The 14,588-nt window shown below is 51.1% G+C and overlaps 1 protein-coding gene across 1 annotated transcript in view; it reads right to left on the bottom strand.

The window, feature by feature from the left end:
- The window catches only part of PLB1 (phospholipase B1), a 136,398-nt gene that overhangs the window by 83,182 nt on the left and 38,628 nt on the right, over positions 1-14,588 (bottom strand). The window contains exons 10-17 of the mRNA XM_037813022.1: positions 12,409-12,471; positions 11,717-11,796; positions 10,700-10,775; positions 9,771-9,875; positions 8,672-8,710; positions 4,029-4,100; positions 3,088-3,162; positions 947-1,010 (exon numbers count right to left, since the gene is read on the bottom strand). Coding sequence (XP_037668950.1) covers positions 947-1,010; positions 3,088-3,162; positions 4,029-4,100; positions 8,672-8,710; positions 9,771-9,875; positions 10,700-10,775; positions 11,717-11,796; positions 12,409-12,471 — 574 coding nt within the window. The remainder of the gene's footprint in view (positions 1-946; positions 1,011-3,087; positions 3,163-4,028; positions 4,101-8,671; positions 8,711-9,770; positions 9,876-10,699; positions 10,776-11,716; positions 11,797-12,408; positions 12,472-14,588) is intronic.

Below are 14,588 nucleotides of genomic sequence, written 5' to 3'. Positions count from 1 at the left end.
GCTCTACTAACACTCAGCACAAGGAAAAGGAAATATTGTCCTCAGACAATCTGACTATACAGATTTCATCCCTGGAAGATTCCTTCCAGGCCTTATGACATCTGTTAACTCACTTTTCTGTCTTTTATAATCCTCAGGCCAGGAAAGGCAGTAGATCCACTGGAATGCAAACTCTTAGAAGGCACGTTGGAGTTACTCAACAATTATCCAATGAATGAATGAGTGAATGAAGAGATAAATGAACAAACAAGTGCCCCTCCAGGACCAGCCATGGAACATGTAGCCCCATTGCAAGAAGAACGCTTCAGGGGGTGTTTTCAGCCATGCTGGTCACCGTGAGACCCTCCCAGACCTCCCAAGGTCACACGCCCCTGCATCACTCCCATGCTGGCTGGCCCAGAGGGAAAGGGCCAGCCCCTTAGCAGCTCCTCTTGGGAAGGTTGCCGACTTCTGCCCAGGACATGCCATGAGTCCCACTGTCATGGTCCAGAGTCAGTGTCAGAAACACTGAGAGGCGGTGAGAATGACACGTGGGTGGTGCAATGAGCTGCCAGTGCGGGCTTGGAGTGCTTTCCGCATATGACTCAGAGGGATAGTGCTCTGGTTATTTTTGCTTTGCTTTTTGAAGAACAAAGTAGCCTCGTCAAAGCTTAAAGGCAGGGATGATGACATCAACTCACTCCACTGACATTGGGCTCTTTGTAGAACACGGCCCAGCACATGGTTAGCCCTCAATAAAAACTTGCTGATAATGATGTTACTATCATATTTTCTTTGAAGAATAACTCAAACACAAGCTTGGCCTTACAAAGACTTGCAGAGCTATTTCCATTGTCCTTCAACAACCTCCCAGAAGCATTTCAGAGTGTGTGGAAAGCCCTTGTCATGGTACGATTGCTCAGGACTCGGATGAGTTTTAAAAAATCACTCTATGCAAGCTGTGTACCTGAGGTAGGAATCGAGTTGGAGGGGTCCATGTCGGGACATCTGACTTCCGCTCCTTCCCGCTCCTGGAATGAGATGCACATGGAATTATCAGGTGGCGGCAGGAGATGGCTCTTGCAACCCAGGAAAGTGGGTGAGAGATGGGGTCTCTATCTTGAAAAATCTCACTTAAGATAAAAATCTAGGCCTCATTTTAGACTTTCCCCTCTCCTTCAACATTCACATCCAATTGTCCACAATATCCTTTCCAGATGCTCCCCAAATCTGGCCCTTCCTCTCCCGTCCCTTCTCACAGCCTAAGTTCAGGCCGTTGTCATATCTTGGCTGGAATATCGTGGTATTCCCCAGCATCCCTGCTGTCCGGCCTGTGAGCTGCCTCCTCTGGCCTCTGAATCTATTCAGAGTGGTCTTTCTCACTGTAAATATGACTCTCACCCTCCCCCTGCCCACAGTCTCTGCAAGGGCAGGGATTTTTGTCTGTTGTATTCATTTGTGTATCACTGGAGTCTAGACCAGTTCCTGGCACACAGTTTGAATAGTTGTTGGTTGAACAAATACCTTACTACTCTGTATTAACATCAGCACAAAATCTCCCTGGCATGGCCTAAAAGGCCTCCAGACATCCTAAACCAGCAGCCTGGACCGAACTTGCTGTGCTCTCCCACCTCTCCAAGCTTTTGCCCAAGCAGTTACCTCTACTCTCCTTTTTCTTTTCCTGCCTCCATTTTCCCACACTCCCACCCACCTGGTTCTGCCTTAGTCTTCCTTCAAGGCTGAAGTCTGGGATACTCTTTGGGAAGCCTTCTTCGACTTCCCTCAGGCTGAGTTCCTCTTCCCCTGCACCCCCAGGAGACCCCATGGAAGCTTTCACTACAGTACTCATCACAACATCTTCAAGTGCTGGCTGACTTGTCTCTTTCTCTACCAAATTGAGTTCCTTGGGACAATAATGCCTTTTATTTCTGTTTTTGTTCCCTGTGCCTGCTAGTCACTCATTCATCCACTCACCCACCCATCCACCCATCCATCTACCCATTTATTCATAACAAATAATTTTTAGGCACCTACTCTGAGTCCCTGCCCTCACTAAGCTTACATTCTAGTGATACATGGTAGGTATTCAATAAAAATGTATCTTGAAGGAATGCACTACTTCTGTCTTCTTTGATGATGATAATAGCAACACTGATAGCAACACTCATGGCATGCCAGATACTATTCCATGTGCTCTATACTTTCTAAATTAGTCCAATCTACGAGGTAGGACTATGACTATCACCATATCCAAGATTTTTAAAAAACCAAGGCACAGAGAGGTTAAGTACTCACCCACTGACACAGAGCCAGCAAGTATTGGAAGAGCCTGTATTTGGACCCAGAACCAGTTCTCCTGACTCACGGTGCCAAGCCACCTCTCAGGTATACCATCACCGTTATGATATTAGTTAGGAAGGATGGAGCACATTTATATGTCAAGAGGCTTTCACCCTGGAGTGTCAGACCATCAACTTAGCCTCCTGCACTTGGAGTAAATCTCACCCTTGCTTACAATCAGAAGGCAGGAACATTGCTAGAATCGAATTTGTCTCAATCCAGATACTGTGAGAACAAAAACATCAACATCCACGTGTGTCTCTGCTCCTCGAGGAGAGCAGGATGCCCAGCTGATCTTGACAGGAAGGGCAGAAGGAGGCTCCTGAGATAAGCAACAAGCCAGGCCCAGATAAGCAGGAGGCGCTGCCAGGGGTGAGGCCCTTGGTTTCCCCACTGTCTGCTTTCAGGCTTCACAGCATTGTTCTGCCTTTCCTTAATTTTATCGTCAGACTGTGGCCTCAAAAGAGCTTAAAAGGACTGGACAGGGATTTGGGAGGTGGCTGGTGTCTGAAGACTCCTGTCTTCTGTCACCACGATGGGGAGCAGGAGATGCTGAGCAGGCCCCGAGGGGACGACCACACCCTTGGCCCTTCCCCTCCCCCAGCCTGCCCTTCCTGAATTTCAGATGTCACAGCCGCTCCCACCTCCACAGCCCTCAGCACCCACAGAGGCTCGGGAGGGACGTAAAGAACCATGTGGGGAGGTTGACAAGGGTTACAGCCCATAGTTCGTTTGGACGTTTGTCAATCACAAAAGACCTTTCCATACCTGAAGCTTCTTGTAGGGTTTTGATGAACTGGGGACATAGTTGCTGTTCCTATAGGTGAACAGATAGGGGTTCTCCTGCAGAAGAAGGTGATGTGTTATAACCAGGACCCAGAGATCTGTATCCCTTAATGATTGGCTTTATCATCCAACAATGCCATTGGCCTCTTTGGGAGATTCATATCACCCTTTAAATGATGACCTAATAGTTCTCTGTCTCTTCCTCTCTGTGCACCCATTAGTTCCTTGAAGGAGCTCCTCAGTGCTTTGAAATTTCCCATTGGCAATAGTCAGCTTCTCTCGCTCTCTGCCCTGGAGGGTCAGGACACCAGGCTAAGCACATAGATTTCAGGGAGCAGAGCACTTAATTTTAAGCTTCTTGGCAGCCAAAGCAACAAGGGAAACAGGATGAATTATATGGTTCTTGTTTCCTAGTAACAAAAAACCAATCCATCCCAAAAGGACAAAATTTTGACTAACACTAAATGATTAAGAGAATTCTATTCATTTCTGTTCAGTTATATTCTCATCCATTCATTTGGCAACATTACTTATATACTGACTATATATTAGGCACTTCCTTAAGAAAAAGGTGACCATCTTCATGACTAGATGCTCAGACATCTCTGCCTCCTTCCCCTGGTCTCTGGGGCACAGGGCAAGGGGCCCAGAGAAGATGTAGGGGAGCAGCGTTTGGGGCCAGGTGAGCCGTGGCTTTGTTCCATAGGAGTGGAGGGGGCCTCAGCTCTGCCAAACCAGACGTAAAAACCCCAGTCTGCCAAGTCAGCAAAGCTGCGCCCAGGCCCAGGGGAACAGACCTAAGGCTCTGATGGGGCAACTGTTTCAGCCGGATAAGACTCCTATCCACAACAAAGCTCACTTGTTAGCCCCATCCCATCCCCCAGTTCAGCAGGAGATCCCTTCCCCTCCCAAGTCCTGCCTACCTGGGTGGGACACTTCACCGGCCCCCTCTCTGTTGCACTGAACAGCTCATCCTTCTGTCCTGCTGGCTCCATCTAGAAAAGGAGGTGATGAGGGACCTTTAGAATGGAAAGGTCTTGTGCCGGTAGCACCATTCTAGGGTCACACCGAGCAAGCCTCACTAGACCAGTGGTCCCCAAGTGTGACCCCTGGACCAGGGGCATCAGCATCACCCAGGAACTAATCAGAAATGCACATTTCCAGGCCTCTCCCAGACCTGAATCAGAAACTCTGGGATGGAGTCCAGCAATGTGGTTTCTGACAAGCCCGACAGGTGGTTCCGATGCACGTTCAGGTTTGAGAACCACTGCGTCAAAAGAATTATTGGTTTTTCAACTTTGAAGGGGCCTTCTAGTCCACCTCTCAAGATATGACAGAATAGGCAACTGAGCCTAGAGAGGAGGTGGAGGGCAGTCAGCCAGGGCAGAGCGGGGGCTGGAGCACCGGTGTCCTGGGTCCAGCCAAATGCCTCTCAGTGGGTCGCGCGGCTTCCTGGCCGTCCAGGGGCTTTTATCCAGCTTGGCTTCCCCTCCCCTCCCCTCCCCTGCTGCCAGCTCTGGGGCCGGCACACTGCCTGTGCAGTTCCTTAGAGAGGGCACAGGTATGGGAAGGAAGGCCAAACAGGTGATTTTTGTGTAAAGCATATGGTCCTGTCCCCAGTGTTTCTCTTCTTCTTGTGGACATAAACCCACATCCAGCAGAGAAGGAAAACCCTCTGTTACCCGAGGACAGAAACACAAGCTGCGTTGGAGCAAGTTATGGGTCCTGGGCCAAGTCCCCAGGTCTTCTCCCGAGACACAGTGACACAGCGACACAGAACACAGCACGATCCCCACGCTCACCAACATCTCAAACGTCTAGAAACTCAGAAATGAGTGGTGACGATATCAGCTCTGATATAGGAGGAAAGCTATTAAACAACACGGAAAAAAGTTTAGGGTAAACCAGCAGGGAAAACTAGCAGATTAAAGGGAAGTTAGGAAAATAAAGGCCGGTGAAGAATTAGATGGAGGAGGGATTTTTTAAAAAGTTCCTTTTATCATTTAAAAATATTCATTATGAATACATAAAAGTCTTAAATAAAAATGCAATGGCTTTAAGAAATCACAGTTTTTCCTTTTCACATGCTATTCTCTCCTGTTCTGCTGTTGGCCCTGCTGGGCAGGTGTTGGGCTCCCGGGGCACCTTTGTCCCTCCCGTCCCCTCCCAAGGACCCTGAAGGGGACACAGAGGCGGGAGCTACAGGATGGACACCCTCTCCAGCTGAGCCGCCAGCTCTGCTGTCCTCCACCAGCATTTCAGATGCTTCAGCAATATCCTATTCCAATATCTGTGCTCCAGTAAACAAGAAGCCAAGGAAAGAACTTGACCCTTCTCAGGACAAGCTCTTAACCCAAATGGAAAGGCAGCCAGATAAGGGGTATAATTAACTTAACCATTTGAAAGAGAAGTGGCAATCCTTTAACTGGGTCCCCCAACTGCCTTTCGGTTTTATTCTGACAGTGGATGATCAGACAATGGGAGGGTCCACCCAGAACGTTCTGGGTTGCTCCGAAAAGGAGTGTTTAACGTCCTCGGCTTGGTGGCCAGGTGACGGTCTGGTCTTCCAGCTTCCCCTCTCAGATCTTTTAAGAATTTAATCAATCATAGGCTCTAGAAAGAAATGTCGCGAGAGCTGCCTTTAAGTGACCCTGGTGGAATGGACCTAGCAGAGCCTATTCTTAAAGGAACACAGAGAGGGAAATTCAATAGGTTCTCCAAGCAAACCCACTTCCATTAAGAACTTTGTCTTCAGTGTCTCTTTATTAATCACTTCCTTCCTTCCTGCTCCTCTCAATCCCCTGTACACCTGCCCCGTGCTCCCTCTTCCTCTATCCTCAGAGGATGGAGAACAACACGGCGATTTCAGATAACCCCTCAGGGGCCCCTCTCCTGCCACCTGGTGCCATGCACAAATACACATGTGCCGTTTTTAACACAGAGAAAACTGGTTTTGGTCCTTGCGCCTTTACGCCACTTTTGCTTCTTTAATTGCATTTATCTCCTCTGTCCATCTCCCCTGCCTCCGAGAAACTAACTAGAATGTGGGAGAGTGGGGGGTGTGGTGCCTTAAAAATTCTCTCCGGAGGGGCATTCCCACTCTACTGTGAGCAATTCCTTAGCAGATGCAGCCTTATTTCTCCTACCCTGGAGTTCTAGCACCTTCCACAGGGCCTGGCATCAAGGGTCGGACTGAAATGACCCAGGAATCAGGTTCCCTAAAAGTGGGTCCGGGCAAAACTACTGTTACCTGAGAATTACCTAAAATTACTAAAAAGGAGGCAGAAGGGGCCCAGAGAATGAATCATATTCCAGACAGAACAATCCCACTGGGCCCTGTACCGGGATCTCCAGGTCAGCTGGGAGGTTCAGGAGTATTCCAGAAACGGTGCAGCCCGCGATGGCCTGCAGGGGTGTGGGCTCTTCCTCCACGAGCCTCAGTGTTTGCACACATCCTGGGGCTCAGGCAGGGAGAGCAGACGCTGACATGCCCGTGCACAGCCACATGGGCTCTAGGGACTGCCGGGAGAGAGACCCCCATGTCCCGAGACCCGGGCGATGGGTCCCAGTCCCTGGAGAGGAGTGGTGAGGGCTTTCTGGCTCCTTGTCCAGAGCCCTTTGCACTTACATGTTAAATTCTAAATTTCTGGTGGATTTATTCACATTGGTGGGAGCTGACATGCTTCTTAGCAGCTGCGGGGGTTGGGGGTGTGGGGGTTGGCATTTTGCCTGTGAGGAGACTAGGGAACAGGGACGCTTGGGGGATCCCCTGCCTCACTCCCTCCTCACTGGCCTGGGGTGCAGGAACCTCAAGGGACTCTCGTTGGGAAACTGAGGACCTTGTGGGTGATTGGACAGATCTGGGGAGAGTCGGGGTGACTGCCCACCCAGGACAGACAGCCTCCTTCTCTGAGCCTCCGAGGCACTCACTGTCCTCCAGTCCTCGGCCTGAAGTGGGAGACCTTCCATTGCCCTCTGTGTGCCGCTCACCTGTCCCTCAGCTAGGTTAGAAGGACCTGGGCCTGCCGGGCACCTGTTTGCACAGGTGACATCCCACAGGGACTCAGTCAGGGGGCGGTTCTTATCACAGCTGCTGCCACCACCAGTACAATTAATGCAAGATAAAAGGAGAGAGAGAGAGTGAGAGTGAAAGAGAAAGAGAAAGAGGAATCCAGAATCTCCAGCCTTTTCACCTGGAGGTGCTCTCTCCAGCTTCTCCTCTCTGACGTTCAAGGTGCTTCATTCCTTCACTGGGCCTAGTTGGTCCTAGTTTCCTCTCTTAGCACCCCACCTCCTCACTGTCCCTTCTGGATGCATTTGGCTCATTCTTTTCTCCACACTCTTTGCTCACAAAGTCCTCTTGCCTGGGGCTGCCTTCCCTGATCCCCCAACACACCCTATAAAGCCATTTCAAATCCTGCCTTTGCAGGGTCCCCTGATCTTGCTGCACAATGTGCTTTTCGTGCACAGCCCAGCACACCCTGACCAGCTGAGTTCCCAGTCACTCCCGCTCCTCCGGGTGGCCCAACCCTTCCCAGCTGCGCCTTGTGCCCTCCTTGGTCTCTAGCTCAGGGCGGAGTGCAGGGGAGGTGCCCTTTCATTACCAGGGAGAAGGGGGAAGCAGGAGAGGAAGAGAGGCTGGGCTGAGCTGGGATAATGGCCCTACGTCCCCAGAGAGGGGGTGGCGGGTGGGCAGCTCCTGCCGGGAGATCAGCTGCCACGTTTTCTGGGAGAATATCCCCTCCAAGGGCAAGGCCCACTAACAACCGTCCCTGTTCAAAGAAATCAAATGCTTTCTCCAAAGGACAGTGGGTGCCCCCGATGTGGGCTGGCTGGGGCTGCTCCCTGCTCCCCAGCTCTCCATCCTGCCCTAGCTGACACATGCTAAAAGGCAGCTGCATGGGGTATGCAGCGTCAGCTGGGGAGATGGAGAGAAATTTTTCTAGGAAGACAAACAAGTTTCTGTCATTGGAATTCTAAAAATAGGGCAGCTTGGATGGAGAAAATAAATGGCAAAATCAGGTCTCTTTGTCTGAGCCCTGGAAAGGCTCTCGGCAATGGAGAGAGCGTTCTGTCCCCTGACTGATCCCAGTGGGCCCTGGGGAACCTTGGGAACCTGGGGAAAGCCTATTCTAACTACAATTGAAAAGGCCAACATCTGAGAGCTTGCCGTGGGCCAGGAACATGCTACACCTTATCACAGGCTGTGGCCTTTGATCCCCACACCCCCGAGCCTGGGATGTGAGCTAGGTTTTGCAGAAAGGGAGTTGAGACCTTGATTTCACACACCTTGCGAGAGGTGGAGGCAGGATTTGAACCCAGGTCTTCATGACGCTAAAGCCCAGGCTTGCCCCCAGCACCGTCCTGGGGATGAGGAGGTAAAATTCCTCGGTGGTCAGAGTGGGGCCACCACCCAATGGTCCAGGGACATTGTCCTGGGATCTGGCTCGGCGTCCTGCAGCTCCTCCGTCGGAGCAGGGGGCAGAGTGCAGACCCTCCCCCTCCTTCTTTTGCTTCCCCCACCCCAGGCTGGCATAGCAGCCTCACAGGACCTGGACCCACTCACCATAGTGTTCCAGAGGTTCAAGGCAAGTGTGGTGGCATCCTGGAAGAGAAGGACAAATAAGGAAGGGACCCCCATGCCCCAAAGGATGTGATGGACCTGCCACACACTTAGAAAGCTTCCCTCAGCCCCTCCCATCCCCATCAATAATGGTGGGTGTTTAGAGGACCACTCTCTGGAGTGAGGGCCTAGAGACCTGCAGGGGCAGGTCAAATGTCCAGTTGCTCCATGTTATCTTGGGGATCTATGCAACTCAACTAAATGGCAGAGGGAATGGTTGACAGGGGAGGGATGTGGATGTGGTCTGAGTAAGAGGAGATGGGAAACAAATATTCCTCCTCCTCCTTTGAAACCACTGCTTTAAACAGCTTTTAAGTCCCAGAGGTGGCACAATGACCCCAAACGGACAAAGATCCAGGGGCCTGGGGGCTTCTGAAAGCTCAATGGCTTCGAGCGTGGACCCACCCACAGTGCTACATGATTGGGTAACACCAATGGAGCAAGGGGCCATTACCCACTGATCTGGAGGGTGGAGGACGGCCCGAACCTGGGAGAGGAGAGTGCACAGGGAGGGGTGTGACTTGGTGCCCTAGAAACGCTGCCCCAAATGAGCACAATAGCTCAGAGGTACCAAGTGCTTCCCAAGCCCCAGACACAGCTCTTGGGTCTTCATAGGTATTAACCCATTTGAACTTGCCGTCACCTTTCAGGCTGGGAATATTAATAGTGATCCTGATTTTACGGATGAGGAGCCAAGCACAGAGAGTTCAAACAACTTGCTCAAGGTCACAGAGCTGGCCCCTGCCAGAGCCTGAATTTGAAACCAGGCTGTCTGGCTTGATTCCACGCTCTCAACTGCCGGGCTACCCTCCCTCGCAGAGCCTGCCTCATGGGAGTTAGGCAGGCCAGTAGGGGAATTTTACAAGAAAGAATAAGAGGATTTTGTAGCGTTTCCCCTGAGACTACGTATCCTGGGTGCAGTGAGGCTGAGCTAGGCTGGGGCTTCGGCGGAGGTGAGGAGCATAAGACGGAGCAGGGACCGGGGAGTGCGCCAGGCCCCACCACCTGGGCTCTTGTCATCTCCCCCAAAGCCCCCACTCACCGGGAGTGTCGTCGGGGCTGATGTGAAGAAGAAAGGCTGGAAAACGACCGTGAAGAGCTCCTGCTCATTGTACTTGCTGGAAGCCAGGAGCTTTCCCCAGGTTTCCTGAAGAAGGGGAGCAAAGAGGTGGAAACAGCCGGGTGCGGGAGCCAGGCAGGGCCTGTGCCCATCCCCGCTGGGAGTCCGCAGGAGCTCCCTGCTGCCTCACACTTTGGGTGTCTTTGAATTGGATTTTTCAGTTTTCCTCTGAAGCCCCAGCAGTCAGGTAATAAGAGAAAGAGACCAGAAATAAGTTCTGGGGAAGCTCAAGAAACATAAGCCAGCCCGGCCTCCAGCTGTGGGCTCTTCAAGGGCTCAGCTCTGTGGAGAGATGTGCCATCAGCCACACAAGAGTGTGGTTTCCGGAGAGAGACGTCCCAGCCAACTTCAAATCGAACTTTCTTCTTTCAGAAAACCACCACGTTAATACATGTCAGTGGGAACCCTGCTTTGAGCTGTTTGCAGGCACCCCCAGTGTTTTCTGTGAGCTAGAATGCACGTATCTTCAGTGGCTCTGACTCTCAGGACAGGCACAGCCTGGGCACAACCAGGTCACCAGCCGCCCGGGCAGCGGCCCAGGCAGTGACCATCACCAAGGGCATCTCAGAATGAATTTGCAAAGTTCTTCACTATTTTTACCTACAGTACCCTCCCCGCTCCCAGTACTGCGTACATAAAGTTGACTTCTAGGAAGACTGAATCACCACTGGGAAGTGAACCCCAAGTAGATCTCCTTGGTTCCTGGTGGTTGGTTAGTCCTGAATTCAGCTGGCATGTCCTCCACGAGCTAACTTAACGAGGTGGGCTGCCTTTCTCCACCACCCTTGTTTTCCTCCCAGATGGCCCCAGCCCCTGTGCGCCATCAGCCCGGCCTCCCGGAGTGGGCTTGCCTGATAGGACCACTGCATCACGGCCCGGGACAGCTTTGAAGTCTCCTGCAAGCAGCTGTTGTGTTCTGCTGGGGGGCTGCAGGTGGAAAGAAGTGGAAATGAGAGAGATGGATGCAGCGCTGGCGGCCATCCAGCTGTCCCTTGGGGGAGGAAGGGGCTGGTGGCCTCTGGGAGTTGCCCCGGGAGTTGGGAAGGAGAAGGTGAAGTCCTAGAGGGGGCAGGAGAAGGCAGGCAGCCAATGTTGGGAAGAACAAAAGGAGGGTGGGAAGGCTCACTGCGGAGGGCTTGTTCCCGCTGCCCCTTCCTCAAGGGTGGGGTGGAAGGGGAGTGGCCTCCATCACTCCGTCTCCTGGGACGCCCCCTCCCCACCTCTGCTTCTCCCACACCTAATCCTCCCTTCCCCGGCTCTGTACTCCTTTCGCCTTCCTTCCTTCTCGAAAATCTCCTATCCCCTTGTTACTGTCCTGCTCTCCCTTTTTCCATTCCCTCCATCTCCAGCTGCCCCTGCCTTAACATTTTCCATGGGAACGTCTCTTTTGGGGGCAAAGCCAGAAAGCTTAGGCTTTGGGCCCAAAGAGTTTAAATTCTATGAAAAATTTCCAAAATATATGGGAGTCAAGCTCTGAGAAGATAAAATACATTCAGGCGAAATTGTTTTCTTTCTGATTTCCAGAAGCAACACTTCTCCACTTAGAAATGTTCAGCGAAAACTGTTGTTTAACTCTAAAATCATTCTGGCAGGGTAAGGCATTTGGCAGTATGTCAATTGAATGGTTTATCCTTGAACTCAGTCCAACAATACTTGACAGCACCCCCTCCCCACCCCATCCTGACTGCCACTCATTAGCTGTGTGATCTTGCTCACGTTACTTAACCTCTCTGGGCCTCCATTTCTTTGGCTTCCCCATAGGATTAAGCTGGAGGATTAAAGGATGCAATGCAAGTGAACTGCCCCACCGAGCACCTGGCTCCCGGAACCCGCTCACCAAGTGTTGGTCCTTCTGCTTCTCTTCTTACCTGAGCCCAGATCCCTGATGCCAGTGAGAGACCCCCATGGCCTCAGAAAGATCTACCAGGTTCACAAATGCTTTGGGGACCTAGGAGAACACAAGGGAGAAGAAGGGTCACCATTACTTCCTGGAGGCTTCGCAGGAACCCCCGTTGGAACCCAGTTTGGGGTCTGGTTGAGCATGACGGACCTCTCCTTGGCTAAACAGCCAAGCTCTTGAGGGAGGCATTGGGTCGGGCTCCATCCAGAGCTGCCACCTGTGACGTTCCAGAAAGCATCACCCACTGTCCCTCCTGGGGGCAGAGCACCCCCTCCCCACCGCGCCAGCAGGTGGCAACAGGACTGAGGCTCCCACCAAGAAGCCCCCACCCAGGGGAGCACATGGGAAGGCAAAAGCATACAGGTGCCCCACAGATGCCCAGGACCTTCAGTGCCCATCAGGTCAGGGTTGCTCCAAGAGGGAAGCTCTGAAGGCTCCCAGGCCCCTCCAAGCCAGCATTGCTCCAGACTCGGTCAGAGAGTAGCCACAGGGAAGAGCAGGCTCCTGAGTCCTCATGAGGAACCCCGCTACATTCCCGCTTCCGCCCCCGAAGTCACTCAGAAACACCAGGGTCACTGGAGAGCAAGCCCGGACACTGGCCCTCCCACCCTCGGAAGCTCAGGCCGGGGTGCCATGGGGCTGGTGGAGCCGCGGCCTCACCTCCTGGTGCAGGTAGTCCAGCGTTGCCATCAGCTCCTCCAGGCCACCCATCAAGTGTCTTTCCTGTGAGAGGAGGAGGGTGCTGAGCAAGGGGAGGCAGGGAGCCCCAAACCCAGGAGGCCCAGGAGGCACAGGCTCCTGGGGGCCTGGCCCCTACCCTAACCGAGATGCTAGTGGCAAAGGTCGGAGTTGGACTCCAGTTTCCCACAAACCAGGGTAGGGAGCTTCCTGGTTTTGTGTTCATTTGGGCTCCCAGACCCATCATCCACCAGGAAAAAACTGAACTCCACCAAGTGAGAAATTCCATGTCAGGAAAGAGGGAACGCAAGGTCAGCACAGGGTAAAACACGCCTGGTGCAATTCCGAAGCCATGTTGCGGGATGGGAGACTGGGCTTATTTCCCAAGGCTGATGGAATCACTTTCATCTGAGGAAAATCAGGCCCAAAGGGAGAACACCCGAATGGGCCTTGGATCTTCCCCCAGTACATTACATTTTATTGTATTTCATTTTTATTTTATTATTTTATTTTATTTTGTTTTGTTTTATTATTTTATTTTACATTAGGCGTATTTCCCCCCCATACCACCATATTATTAACACCTTGTAACAGTGTCATATGTTTGTTATAATTCATGAACACATTCTCGTACTAGTAACCCCAGTCCATCATCCACAACAGGGTTTCCAGTGTTATAGTGTCCCATGGTTTATCTTCTAGCTTTCATTCTAGGAACATACACGACCCCAAACTTCCCCTTTCAGCCACGTTCACATACATAGTTCAGCGCTGTTAATTACACTCACAATAATGTGCTACCATCACCATCATTTCCAAACCTTTACAATCAACCTAAACAGAAATTCTGCACAATTAAGCATCAGTTCTCCTTTCTCTATCCCTATTCTATCCCCTGGTAACCTAAATTCTAGATCCTAACTCTATGAGTTTCCTTACTATAGTTAGTTCACATCAGTGAGATCATAGAATATTTGTCCTTTTGTGTCTGGCTTATGTTACTAAACATAATGTCCTCAAGATTCACCCATGTTGTTGAGGAACCAGAACTTCATTCCTTTTTGCATCTGAATAATATTCCATTGTGCGTGTATACCATATTTTGTTAATCCATCCAATGGTTGTCGGACACTTGGGTTGTTTCCATCGTTTGGCAAGTGCAAATAAAGATGCTATGAAGATCCGTGTGCAAATATCTGTTCAAGTCCCTGCTTCAGTTCTTCAGGGTATATCTCTAGTAGCGGGATTGCCAGGTCATACGGTAATTCTATCCTTAGCTTCCTGAGGAATTGCCAAACTGTCTTCCACTTGGTGCTATTTTACAGGCCTGGCCCTGATCCGCTTGACCCGAGTAAGAAAAGGGTCCTAGCGAGAGAGACTGAGTGGACTTCTAACATATCACCTACCCTCCCAACACACACACACTCTCCCCTTCCTTGCAGGTAATGAAAATAAACAAACAAATTTGAGCTCCTCAAAAATCGACCCTGGCTTATCTTTACAGTGTGAAAATAACCAAACAACAATAAAATTCACAAGACCAACTCCAGGCTGCCTGCAGATGGGCTGTCCCCTGAGGTGACTTGGCGTAGACAGGAAGACAAGGGAGGCCAAGTCACTGCTCTGTTTCCCGGGGGACACAGGCAGTGACTCTGGAGACAGCTGCCAGTCACCGGGCTGGGACTGCAGCAACGAGAGATCGCAGTGTCCCATGTCTCTCACTCCCCGCAGCCCTGCTCTGTCGTTGGGGCGCCAGGTCACCCTGGCCCGTTACCACGGCCGGCAGTAAAGCGCCCCGGCAGGTTCTGCCTAGTGATCTCTCCATGACCTTCAGCATCACATCTTCCCTTCTGAAATCTTAGGAACTCTGTCTAGAAACGTCCTCATTGCCCGTCTGTTCTGCTTTCACGGCACTCATCGTCAACTTCAGACGCACAGCTCAACAAGCAGTTACATAGATAATTTCAAAAATTGTTATGGGTTACAGTTCCACAGTTTCAGCTCTTTCCTTATTATGCAATACAGGGTATACACGAAAGGTGAAGACCCTCAAAGCACTTTTATTTTTATTCTTATTTTTACTCTTTTTGGAGTAAATTTTCAAAAATGTTCAAAGATTGATTGGGGTGATGAATGAACAACTATATGATGCTACTGTAAAT

This window comes from Choloepus didactylus, chromosome 20 (assembly GCF_015220235.1).
Source record: "Choloepus didactylus isolate mChoDid1 chromosome 20, mChoDid1.pri, whole genome shotgun sequence".
NCBI lineage: Eukaryota > Metazoa > Chordata > Mammalia > Pilosa > Megalonychidae > Choloepus > Choloepus didactylus.
The sequence above is the reverse complement of the archived record's forward strand: the minus strand, read 5'-3'. Positions and strand labels throughout refer to the sequence as shown.